The sequence below is a fragment of the Lipotes vexillifer genome, unplaced genomic scaffold, assembly GCF_000442215.2.
Source record: "Lipotes vexillifer unplaced genomic scaffold, Lipotes_vexillifer_v1.1 scaffold988, whole genome shotgun sequence".
In the NCBI taxonomy this organism is placed as follows: domain Eukaryota; kingdom Metazoa; phylum Chordata; class Mammalia; order Artiodactyla; family Lipotidae; genus Lipotes; species Lipotes vexillifer.
The window spans coordinates 1,955,198-1,968,030 of record NW_006797916.1 but is presented as its reverse complement, the minus strand read 5'-3'; the positions used below and the strand labels follow the sequence as shown (position 1 = coordinate 1,968,030).

General features: G+C 53.2%; 1 protein-coding gene across 1 annotated transcript in view; it reads left to right on the top strand.

Annotated features, from left to right (window-relative positions):
* The window catches only part of HDLBP (high density lipoprotein binding protein), a 29,884-nt gene that overhangs the window by 11,516 nt on the left and 5,535 nt on the right, over positions 1–12,833 (top strand). The window contains 9 exon segments of the mRNA XM_007472087.1: positions 1,572–1,755; positions 2,686–2,790; positions 2,882–2,995; positions 4,194–4,280; positions 4,427–4,558; positions 7,622–7,840; positions 9,978–10,199; positions 10,297–10,515; positions 11,035–11,173. Of these exon segments, the coding sequence (XP_007472149.1) occupies positions 1,572–1,755; positions 2,686–2,790; positions 2,882–2,995; positions 4,194–4,280; positions 4,427–4,558; positions 7,622–7,840; positions 9,978–10,199; positions 10,297–10,515; positions 11,035–11,173 (1,421 nt within the window).

Genomic DNA, 12,833 nt, shown 5'->3' with positions numbered 1-12,833 from the left:
GGGGGCGGGGGGGGGGGGTGCAGCCTAGACTCCTAGCAGGGGCCCTCCCCCAGGGCCAAGGTTGGCCTGGAGCTGATGGGCCTAGAGGTGAACGTGATGAGCCTGGTCGTGAAGGCATGCAGGGGGCCGTGTCCTCACAGTTCAGCCAGACCTGCTGGGTTGGGGTCTGCCGTCTGCCATCGTCACATGCACCCCTGACCACGCCCCTGCTGGGCTGGCCAGCCGCGGACTGAACCGGCTCAAGTTGGAACGTGCCCAAGTTGGAACGTGCCGAGTGAGCGCTCCGCTTGAATCCGCGGATGTCGGACGTTTTTTGAAATCCACTGCTTTGCTCAGTTTAACTTCAGTGCCGTTCTAGGCATCACGGTGCTCCTGAGAACAGCTCTGTCCCCTGTGTGTGACCTTTGGTGGAGGTGAGGTAGCGGGCAGCCCCCGCCAGTGTAGGTAGGATGCCTCTGTGTGCCTCTGCCCTCTTGGGTTTTGCCCTGTGCAGTCCATTCTTTGTTCAGAGTAAACGTAAGCTAGTTAGTTGCTGCTGCTTTATTTGGTGTCAGTTGTGAGTTCTGGAGCGTTTTAAACAACAGGCAAACGCCCACAGGGAGTGACACCAGTTAGTGCTGCTTGAGCCATAAATTTGCACACACCATAAATTTGCACATACCATAAATTTGCTTTTCTTTCTTTTGTTTTTTGTTTTGTTTAACTGCAGTGTTTTCTTAAACAGAAAATGTAAGGAAGTGCAGTTCTGATGTTAATTTCTGGTTTCTGCTCCCTGGGAAGTGCAGAGCCACTTTGCATTGTTCAGAGAATTGTGTCTGTTCCGTTTTCTTCTGGTTCAGTTCCTCACCTTCGTTTTCTTTCATCTAAAATCTGCCACCCAGCTTCTGTGTCCTTGGCTCTTGTCCTGTGTGGTTCCGCCCTGGAACAGTAGCCCCCGAGTGGGTCGGCTCATGGCTGTGTCCGTGTTTGCTCACATCCCTCCTTGGCGACCCTCTAAGGAGCTTGGTTCCCCTTTACTACATGGTGGGCAAGATGCTGACCCCATTTCCTGGTGATGAGGCTTCCCCAGGGTGTGGGAGCCTGGATTTCTGTCTAGAGAAGGTGACAGGAGGAGGGTTGTCAACAGCTCCACTGGTTTTGCAAAGACAGTGAAGTGCTCAGGCTGGAGCTGAGCTGACGATGGAGTCTCCTTAGACAGCATGGCCTCCCATGGGCTCCAAGGTGGTCGATGGGGGTGCTTTTATCTTCAGGTAATGTGGGAGCTTCTGGATTTTAATGGCTTATTTTTATTATATTCTTGAGAGTAATTTTTTTTTACTTGAACAGTAGTTGTCTGTCTCCACATAAGAAATGCCCTGGCCATGCCCAGACCAGCTGTATCTCAGGCACCGAGTGGCCCTCCCCGTAGGACGCTGGAAGTTCTCAGGGAGGTGCCAGCATGTGGTCCATACCTGGCTCCTTGTAGAACATGGAAGGTCTTGCTGTGGAGTTTTTGCTTATGGGATGAGTGGTTAGCTTTGGGGAGGGCTCTAGCCCTGTCCTGCTGCGTTGTGAGTCATTGGTGGCGCAAGGTAGATTCTGCATCCAGTTGCGCGTGTCCTTTTGTGTTCTTCAGTAAACAGAATCAAAGACCAGTACAAGGTGTCTGTGCGCATCCCTCCCGACAGCGAGAAGAGCAACCTGATCCGCATCGAGGGGGACCCGCAGGGCGTGCAGCAGGCCAAGCGCGAGCTGCTGGAGCTCGCCTCCCGCATGGTGAGCCCGCGGCTGGGGCTGGGGCTGTGTGGCAGCACCTTCCTCCTGTGCTGTCCTAGAGGGTGGCCGGTGCGGGCGTGACTTGCTGGTACCGAGTTTCCTTCATTCCCCCCCATCCCCAGGGCCCCATGTAGTGCTAGGGAGGTGCTAGGGCTCTGGGTGCTCAGCCTTGGCCAGACCCCAGAGTCCCAGCTGCAGTGATGACTTTTCTGGAGGTGATTCTCGTGTGCAGCCAAGGTCAAGAAGCATGGCTCTGTGGTTATCTGCACAGCCAGCGTGGGGGTGGTGCCTTGTTCCCCGTCCCAGAGACTAAGCCACCAGCCCTCACACACGTGTCTTGGTTTTCTGAGTCAAATGCAGACAGGTATATCCTTGCTCTGGGGTGCCTTATCCTGGTACTGGGTTGCTGAACCCTTGTTTCTCTGTCACCCTGATGCCAGTCTGATCCAGAACCTCCCAGAATTGTTTGAAGTGTCTGCGTGGCTGTTAGTGTGTGTCTCTGTGTTCCAGCTCTGCTTGTTTTCTTGTACTTCCCACGTTTTGATAGGACCTCTGGAGGAGGGTGAGAGCCAACACGGGTTCAGTGCCCTGTGTCGAGCCACTCTTCCTTAATCGTCCGCACAGGGACGCGGTCCGGGCCACGCAGTGTTCAGGAGGGCTGTGCAGAGGGTGAAGCCTCGCAGCCCGCCCGTTAAGTAGAATTTGCTGGATGAGCTGCTGCAATAGCACTTCTGGGTGAAGGGTCCTACACTCCGTTTTTTCGTTCTGCTTTGTCCAGGAGAATAACACACAACCAGAGTAACATGCAGCGTGGGCATTGCTGGCGAGAGCAGGTGTTCCGCGAGGGGTGCTTTCTGCCAGCCGCTGACGCCTGGCAGTGCTGCAGGGGTGCACCTGGGCGCCCCTCACTGTGGTCAGTTGTATTTTTAGGAAAACGAGCGTACCAAGGATCTAATCATTGAGCAGAGATTTCATCGCACAATCATTGGGCAGAAGGGTGAACGGATCCGTGAAATTCGGGACAAATTCCCAGAGGTAAAGGTTTCCCAAAGACATTCTTGGTTCAGTATTTTGGAATCCAGTCCTCACTAATAATCAAACTTGGTCTCCTGATGATTTGTTCTAGGTCATCATCAACTTTCCAGACCCAGCACAGAAAAGTGATATTGTCCAGCTTAGAGGGCCCAAGAATGAGGTGGAAAAATGCACAAAATACATGCAGAAGATGGTGGCAGATCTGGTAAGGGGACGTTTTCCATCCTTTGTTGTGCGACAGTGTCAAGGGTAGTAGGGGGCTGGGGGTGTTCCCCAGAACCCCTGCTTCGAGGAGCACGCCCGGGCACTGGGGCAGCCCCACCCCCACCCTACGGTATTTAGACCAGCAGAAATCCTTTTCCCGTGCAGAGTTACTTTGTTTCTTTTCATAAATTAATTTATTTACTTATTTTTGGCTGTGTTGGGTCTCCGTTACTGCCCACGGGCTTTCTCTGGTTGCGGCGAGGTGGGGGCTACTCTTTGTTGCAGTGCGCGTGCTTCTCATTGCGGTGGCCTCTCCTGTTGTGCAGCACGGGCTCTAGGCACGTGGGCTTCAGTCGTTGGAGCACGTGGGCTCAGTAGCTGTGGCTCGCGGGCTCTAGAGCTTAGGCTCAGAAGTCGTGGCACAGGGGCTTAGTTGCTCCGCGGCATGTGGGATCTTCCCGGACCAGGGCTCGAACCCGTGTCCCCTGCGTTGGGAGGCGGATTCTTAGCCACTGCGTCACCGGGGAAGTCCCTGCTTTGTTTCTTGAGGGGTCTTCAGATACCTAGGCAGAGAAATTCTCCCACCCAGTAAGGAGAAGAGAGGTTTACACAAGTAGCCTGAGAAGTCACATACTGATTTGATATCTTCCTCAGAACTTGGAATGCGAAGAGGCAGTTTGGAAAGTGCTGAGGGCGGTTGGTGGGAGGGCTGCAGGTGCTCCGTGCTTTCCAGGGGTTCTCAGGGGCTTGGACTTGACCTCCTCAGAGGGGTGATGGGGAGGGCTTCCCAGCGCTGCCCTGGAGGGTGGGGATTGCTGCCTTGATGGGCATTTTGAGCTCTCTCCTAGGCCTGGCATCCTGGCCTCTGCCCATCCTCAGGCACCTCTGCTCCTGGCTATGACACCCACAGAGCTGGTGTGTGTCCAGGCACTTCTGGATTGTAGAACACATGTGTAACAGATCGCAGGCGCTCTCGCGGACCACTCTTCACGAGAGGGACTTTGCGGTAGCTGACTGGCACGCCCGGTTGGTCAGTTGTCGGATAAGTTGTCTCACCTTTCCTGTGACAAATCTCTGGAGGTCAGGTGGGGAGAGAAGTAGGTCGCAGAATCCTGTCATCCCGTCCCAGCTTCAGGCACAAGAAGGACAAGTCAATCTGTAATACGACGGTTAATTGTACCATCTTTTGTGTTTTTTAGGTGGAAAATAGCTATTCAATCTCTGTTCCGATCTTCAAACAGTTTCATAAGAACATCATTGGGAAAGGAGGTGCAAACATTAAAAAGGTGACCGGCCGGCGTGTCTCCCGAATCTTGGCTCTGCCCCCCCTGCCCCCGTAGCCCTGCGCTGTTCTGGCTTTAGAGCTGAAGAAGGGAGCCTTGCTGCCCAGCCCTGAGAAGTCAGCCCCTCACGGTCCCCTCACTCCTTGTAGATCCGGGAAGAAAGCAACACCAAGATCGACCTTCCTGCAGAGAACAGCAACTCGGAGACCATCATCATCACAGGCAAGCGAGCCAACTGCGAGGCCGCCCGGAGCCGCATTCTGTCCATCCAGAAAGACCTGGTAACGGGACGCTGTGTGGCGGGGTGCTCTAGCCTGGGGCGCGGGGCCGGGTGGGCCACCGAGGGATGCCTGCCACTTGTCCCACTCAGGTGCTTGGAAATCGTCTCATTCTGAAGGTGTTACTTTTTTATTTTCAATTTTTTGAAAAATTAACAGGCAAGAGACTGCACGTGTTTAAAGTGTGCAGTGTAAGTTTTGACCGCTGGAGTCACCTCCACAATCCAGATAGCGCACACCGTCACCCCGAAATACCCTCATCCCCCTTCACTCCCGCCTCTGCCCCACTGGGCTCCTGGCGCGCCCCCCCATCCACCCTGGTCTCCGCGCCGCCGTGGGTTGGGGTGAGTTTCCTGCTTCACTGTGTGAGGGGAACCGTGGCGCCTCCTCCCGCACACAGGCCTCGCTGTTCTCAGACCACAGGTCCTTCCAGATTCACCACGTTGTCACATGTGTCAGTGCTGCTTTTCACTGCCAGGTGACGCTTCATCACAGGAGATCATGTTCCTTCTTGTGTGAGCTTTGTAGTCTGTCTTTCAAGGGGTTTCCTCTTTTATCTAAGTTGTCAAGTTAACTAGCATAAAAATTTTCTTAATGTTCACGTATTATCTCTTTCCTGTCTCTGGTAATGTCATCTTTCTCATTCCTAGTATACGTAACTTGCAGCATTGTAGAATGATCTCCTTTTAATCCTCGTAATATTCTTTTCTCTGAAATCTACTTTTTCTCTTATCAAAGTGAGTTTCTTTTAGGCAGCTTGCTTTTTTATTCAGTCTGACAATCTCTGTCTTTTAAATAAAAGTGTTTACGTTTTAATCACATTAGTAATTATATATGTTTGTGTGGTATGTATGGCAAGTTTTATTACATACACTTAGTAAGTTAATTAAATTACATTTAATGTGACTATAATTTTTCCATTTTTAAAATTGTGAAGTTTGAAAAACAAAATTCAGCATCCTAACCACTTTTAAATGTCCAGTTCAGTGGCACTAAGGCCATTCACACTGTTGTGCAGCCGTCACCACCGCCACCTCCAGAACTGTTTCATCTTTCCAAACGGTGACTCTGTCCCCACCAAGTAACAGTTCCTTCCTCCCTCTCCCCAGCCCCTGGCCCCCTCAATGTGACTATTTTACGTAGAGCGCTTGGATTTAAACCTGCTGTCTTGCTGTTTGTTTCTCTTTGTCCCATCTACTTTGTTCTCTTTTCTGCCTTCTTTTTCTGCCTTCTTTTGGGTTATGATTCCTTTTAACCTCCGTTTTTGGCCTATTGGGTATACCTCTGTTTTATTTTAGTGGTTGCTTTAGGGTGTTTGGTATATACATCTTCAACTTCCCACAGCCGGCCTTCAGGTGACTTGATGCTGCTTGAAACGCAGTGTAAGGAGCTGAGAACAGTGGGCATCCAGCCCTGCCCCCGCCACTGTTTTGTCGACATACCGTAAACCCTGCATGCATCTTAATAAGAAAATATACCCACGTCAGCGTATCCTCTGCGCTCTAGCTGTTCATCCCTCCCTCCCTCCCTCCAAACCGTGACAACTACCAGTCTTTTCACTGGCCCCATAGTTTGCCTTTTCCAGAATGTCAAATAGTTGGAATAGCATGTAGCCTTTTCATACTGGCTTCTTTTACTTAGTAGTAAGTAGTAAGATGGATTGTATCATAAAAGTAACATTTGGTTTTGTAAGAAACACCAGACTGTCTTCCACAGTGGCTGCACCATCTCGCATCCCCACCAGCCCCACATCCTCAGGTTGGCGGCATTCGTTCAGCACTCGAGGCTTTGCCTCAGTGTCTCTCACTTAACATGGTTTCCGACGAGACACCTGATGTGATCCTTGCTCCTCTGGCCTGTTTAATGATCGTATGACCAGCTTTTAGCAACTTAAACGATGTGTCCTGGTGTAATTTCATTCATGTTTCTTTGGAGTTTGAAGCTCTCATCGAGCTTCTTGGATATGTGGGGCTAGAGTTGTCATCAGATTTGGAAATATTTGGGTCATTATTTCTTACTATTTTTTTCTGTCCTCCAGAAACTCAGATTACCTGGTGTTAGGCAGCTTGACCTTGCCCTGCTGTCCACCAGTGCTTTTTTTATTTGGTTGGGAAGGAGGAGTGCTTTTTTTCCTCCTTTCAACAGTCTCTTCAGGTTCATTAGTTTTTTGTGATGTCTGATCTGTGATTACACCGATATTGTCTTCCATATATTGTTTTCATCTCTACAAGTTTGTCTTCATCTCTTTCCATATATTGTCTTCATCTCTACAAGTTCAGTTTCAGCCATCTGTTTTTATGCTTTGACACATTCAGCCTTGCCTTTGGCGTTTTGACCTTGTGTAGTCTAGTGATGAAAATACCTGTTTTAGTGTCCTTGGCCCGCTGGCTCTAACATCTGTGTCGTTTCTGGGTTGTTTTCCATTGTTCATTCCTCGTGATGGGTTGTTTTTTCCTACTTCTTTGTATGTCCGGTTTTTTTGTTCTTTTTTTTTTATTGGATGCTAAATGTTACCAAGTTTACTTTGGTGGGTGCTGGATATTTTTGCATTTCTATAAATATCTTTGAGCGTCGTTAAGTTACTTTAAAACAGTTTGCTCCTTTTCGGACTTGCTTTTTAGATTTGTTGGGTGGGATCACAGCGGTGCTTAGTCCCGGGTCTGTGGCGGTCCTTTCCCTGGCCCAGCTGGTCACCCTGCACGTTCAGCCCATGGGCTTGCAGTGCTGGGGGCTGCTCTCTCCCTGGACGGTCAGGGCTGCATCCTTGATGCGGGGGCTTGGCCGGGGGCAGGGACCAGGCTTGGCCTGTTGGCTTCCTGTCTCCGGCGTTCTGTCGCTGTGTCACGTGGGAGGTGAATCCAGTCCCTGGTGCTCCGCCTTGAGTAGAGGCAGGGTCCTTGCTTACGGGGCTCTTGGGAGGGTTGGTCCTCGGGCATCTCGGCCCTGCCTCTGCTGCAGGCACCTGAGGGAGACATCTCGTGTGACATCACGGCTTTCCCTCCGTGGCATGTCTGCCCTTTCCCGCCACACAAAAACCTGGCTCGCTCGTGCTGTGTGTGATTTCAGGCCAACATAGCCGAGGTGGAGGTCTCCATCCCTGCCAAGCTGCACAACTCACTCATCGGCACCAAGGGCCGCCTCATCCGCTCCATCATGGAGGAGTGCGGTGGGGTCCACATCCACTTCCCCGTGGAGGGTTCGGGAAGTGACACCGTGATCATCAGGGGCCCTTCCTCGGACGTGGAGAAGGCCCGGAAACAGCTCCTGCACCTGGCGGAGGAGAAGGTGAGCACTGCCCAGGAGGGTCGCTGTGTCCGTCCTCTTGTCACGCTGGGGCCTCCACACACCCTCTCTGTGTGGCAGGGTAGCAAGCACCTATATATACCTGTATGTCTCTGATTCTTGCCCCCACTGAAGGGCCGTTCCAACTCGGATGCCTACATATTCAGTGTAGAAAATTTGCTGTTAGGCTTGTTATTTGGGGCTTTTTCCCTCAAGTATGATTTACATACAGTAAGTCTTAGTGTACAGCTCTGAGTTTCGACAAGCATACGTTCATGTGACCGCCACTCAAATAAAAACCTTTTGACCATCACCTCCCAAGGTTCTCCGTTGACTCAGTCGCCTTTGCCCTTTTGTTAAAAACCCAGGTGCCGCCCTGTTTGTGGACTTGGCGCCGTTTCAGCAGCACCGCAGGTGGATGGCCAGCTTTGTGGGACGTCTCGGGAGACCTTCAGCTTTGTGCTTTTTAAAATTGCTCTGGCTATTCTAGACCCTTCGCCTTTCCATATGCATTTCGGAGCCAGCTTGTCAATTTCTAGAGCGAAATCCTGCTTGGATTTTGATTGGGGTCATGTTGAATCTGCAGATCAAAGCAGGGAGTGTTGTTGTCTCAGCAGTTGTGAACCTTCCAGTCCACGTCAGTTCAGTTTTTCAACTCTGGTTTTTCATTGGTGTTTTGTAGTTTTTAGCGTGAAGATCTTGTTCACATTTTGTTCGGTTTATATCTGTTTTGTTTTTTAGTGCTATTATAAATGGTACTTTTTTATACAACTGGCACTTCAATTTCTGGTTACTGTCACATGTGGAAGCAAATTTGATTTTTGCATATCGGCCTTATTTTATGCATCTGGTCTACAGCTCACTTATCAGTGACAATACCTTTTTTTGTGGATTCTTGTGAGTTTTACAGGTGAAACACACCATCTGTGAACATGCAGTTCTTTTTCTTTCTGCCCCGTACCGCCTGTGTGTCTTGTTTATTTACTATGTTGCTTGGGCCTCCCGTGCGCTGTTCAGTAGCCATGGTGAGCGGGCAGCCTCGCCTGGCATGGGCTCGGGGCAGCCCTCGGCCCTTGGCCGTGCGGGACGTGAGATGCTCTCTGGGTCTTTGGCAGTTGCTCTTTATGCAGCTGAGGAAGTTCCCTTCTGTTCCGAGTGTGCTGAGCGTTTTTATCAGGAATGGGTGCATTGTAGGATCTGTTGACATGATCACCTGGTTTTTCTTTTTTTAGTGTAGATATTAGATTGATTTGGTGTTTAACCAACTTTGGCGTTTCCGGGGTGAACCCCACCTGGTTTTGATGCATCATCCTGTATCATGTTTCTGGGCTGGGCTTAGCTAACTCATTAGCTTTTTTAGAATGCTGCTATTTGTGAGTGTCTGTCTGAAAACTTGAGGATTCTCAGTGGTGTTTTGTGAAACCGGCACTTAAAGATAACAGACTTAGGCTGTTCACCATTTAGCTTGGGGGCCGGGTTTCATGACAAGAGAAAGGAGGGTGGTTGCCCGGCATGGGCTTGTCCGCCTGGGGTGTGTGTCCCCCTCACACTCTCCTGGCGCTTCTGCCAGAGGAACCGGCATCTCAGCGAGGTCGCTGGGCCAGGGTCTTTCATGGTGTCAGATGTGGGCCTTGGTTGGCTTGGCCGTCTCCGAGCTGGAGGTTGCAGCTGGTGGTGTGTAGGTCACCTGGAGCCCTAGGGAGTGAGGACTGGACAGGGTGCCGTCCACTGGCATCGGGAGCAGTGTGGGTGCCTGGGCCTAGGAGAGGCTCCCGGCGTGCCATGGGCTTCCTGTTGTGCGGGTGCAGTCCCCCCAGCCCACGTCCCCTTTGCAGATGGAGATAGAGAGCAGCTTGCAGAAGCTTGGTCACTGCTGGTCAGTGGCAGGCCTGGGGCTCTAGGCTGAGTGCTGTCCCCACCTTGGTGTCTCTGATCGTGGAGGGGAGGAAATGCGAGTACCATTTGTCCGGGTGTCCGTCTGTGTGCTTGCTGAGGTTTGAGTAGCCCCCTTTGGAGGGACGTTGGTGGCACTGTGAGGAGAACTCCCCCTCACAGCGCCATCCCCTAGGCCCTCTTCGTCACCTGCTCCAGGGCCCAGGCAGGTGGCTCAGGCCAACAAACGTGGGGTTGGTTTCTGCAGCAAACCAAGAGTTTCACTGTCGACATCCGCGCCAAGCCGGAGTATCATAAGTTCCTCATCGGCAAAGGAGGCGGCAACATCCGCAAGGTGCGTGACAGCACCGGGGCCCGCGTCATCTTCCCGGCGGCTGAGGACAGGGACCAGGACCTGATCACCATCATAGGGAAGGAGGGCGCCGTCAGGGAGGCCCAGAAGGAGCTGGAGGCCCTGATCCGGAGCCTGGTGAGGCCTGGTGGGGGCCGGGCCCTGGCTGGGGGCCCCGGGGTCCCGGCGCGCTCAGCAGGGCGGGTCACACTGCGCCCTTCTCGCAACGCCGCAGGACAACGTGGTTGAAGACTACATGCTGGTGGACCCCAAGCACCACCGTCACTTTGTCATCCGGAGAGGCCAGGTCCTGCGCGAGATCGCTGAGGAGTACGGCGGCGTGATGGTTAGCTTCCCACGCTCCGGCACACAGAGCGACAAGGTCACCCTCAAGGGGGCCAAGGACTGCGTAGAGGCAGCCAAGAAGCGCATCCAGGAGATCATCGAGGACTTGGTGGGTGCCCGGGAGGCTTGGCAGGGTTCCGGGCCCTGAGGCGGGTGGGCGCTCCCTCGGCAGCGCCAGGGGTCTGGTGTTCAGCCTCCTTCCTGATGGTGGGTGGGCATCCCATAAGGACCTGCCGCCCCCCGCTCCTCCCAAGGGGAGAGGTCCCCTGAAAACATGTGGCGTTTCTGAACCAGCCTTTAGAACCTCACCCTCCTTGTGGACCAGCCCAGCCTCCAAACGTCATCCATTGAGGGATGGCACCTAACAGCACCTCCTGCGGTGCGGTGGGGGAGGGGCCCTCCTTTGTCTGCAGAGCAGTGGGATGTTGTTACGTTCCAGTCCAGGGCAGTACGCGTTTTCGGAAGCGCTTCAGAAAGAGGCCTCCCCTTTGGCCCTGCCCTGCGCCGCAGGCCGTCCATATGCTGGGAAGTGGCTATAGGGAGACGGAAACGAAAGCGGTGGATGTGAATTTGACCCTAAGCAACTAACCTTTGCCGGTTGTTTTCTTTTTGCTCTGTCTCCCCACAGGAAGCCCAGGTGACCATAGAATGCGCCATACCCCAGAAATTCCATCGATCGGTCATGGGCCCCAAAGGTTCCAAAATCCAACAGATTACTCGGGACTATAACGTTCAGATTAAATTCCCAGACAGAGAAGAGAACCCAGGTGAGTCCCTGTGGTGAGCCCTGTGCTTGCGAAGCGGAGGGGTGTGTGCGTGTGCGTGTGTGTGCGTGTGCGTGTGCGCGCGCATGTGCACAGTCCCAGCCTGGGATAGGTGGTGGCGGCTGTTGGCTGTCCTGGTGAAGCTCCTCCCTTCCTGGGGCTCCTGCGCGGGTGCACTGCCAGTACGGTCGGCTGTCCTGGGGGCTTCCAGAGGTTCAGGGTCACTCCCTGGTTTCTCAGAGGTGGGCTGTGTTAGTTGCTCCAGGGTGGTGAGGTGCCCTTCAAATCTCCTAGAGGTTCACAGCTGCTGGTGACCAAGCCAGGGGAGAGCAAAGCACCTGCAGCCTCCTGTGCAGTGGGGAGCCCTGAGTACAGGCCTGCCGCTTTTCCCGGGCCCTCTGCGTGCCACGTGTGCTGGGCTCCGTCCCGGCAGCACCTCCTCCCCGTCGCCAGCACCCCTCTCATGAGGTAGCCACTGACCAGCCGGAGGGCACCGTCTGAATGGCTGGCTGCCCTTATGGGATGGCCCTTCAGCTCCAAGTGTCCTGCCTGTCACCTGGTTGTGCTTGTGCCCCCGGGGACGGGACGGGGTAGGGCAGGGCAATCAGTGGTCAGGGAGGTGACCTGCGGGATACGGATCTAGCTGGTGTCTCAGACCCAACTTTGTAAATCCCGTGTCCTCCTTGCTTGCCCATCTCCTTCCTGTTGACCCATCGGGTCTGGTGGCAACCCTGTGGCCTGCAGGGTGCACCCCCATTGCTCTGTCCTCTGTCCTCTACGGAGCTTGTCATGGCTGTTGAAGCTCCTAGTTTCCTGAGAAGATGGGCTGTTTTGAGTAGAAACGAGTTAAGTCATATTTGTCACATTTATGTTTCACACTTGAATGTTTACTTCCTAATTTTGAAACTTCACATAAAAGAAAAATTACACAGGGTGGTGTAAAGATACATCCAGATTCGTCCCCCTCACTTACACACAGGCACGCTTGTTTTCTCTGAGTTATTTAGTGTATTCTTGAGACCCACCCTTTACCTGTAGTGGCTTCTTCATAAGGATGAGAGCATATTCTCTTCTATCAGTGGGGATAACCCCGGCGCACTCACCGGAATCAGAAGATCCAGTGTTACGTGGTACTGTGGCCTAGTTCGTTGTCCACATGCAGGTTCTGCTGATCTCAAAAGCGTCCTGCCGAGCCCACACCTTTCCCCAGCTCAGTCCAGGGTCATGATTGCTTCGGCCGTTGTGTCTGTGTGCTCATTCGCTCCTGGGTTTTGTCTTGCTCTGTGGATGTCGTGTTGTTTATTTTGGTCACGCCCAGATCCGAGAGGGGCTAGGGGAGCCGCGCCGGCCGGCTCCCGTGCCCCCCAGCGCTCTTGGATTTGCTGGCTTCCTGGCACAAGAAGCTGGCCCCTCCCCAGCCATCTTCTGCAGCCCCTCCTGGCTGCCTCCGCCCAGCACGGGTCACTTGGGTTGTCATGACCATCCGGGCACTGGTCTCCTTCCCTCTTGGGCGCAGTGGGCCCTGCTCTGCACCCCTCCCGGAGGTCTGTCTTCTCCCCCAGCCAGACAGCATCTTCCCGGAGTTAGGCAGGACTCTTCCCTCCCCACCAGCACCCCCTGTAGGCGCTGGACCAGTGTATGGGTCTGGACAGAGACGAGCGTC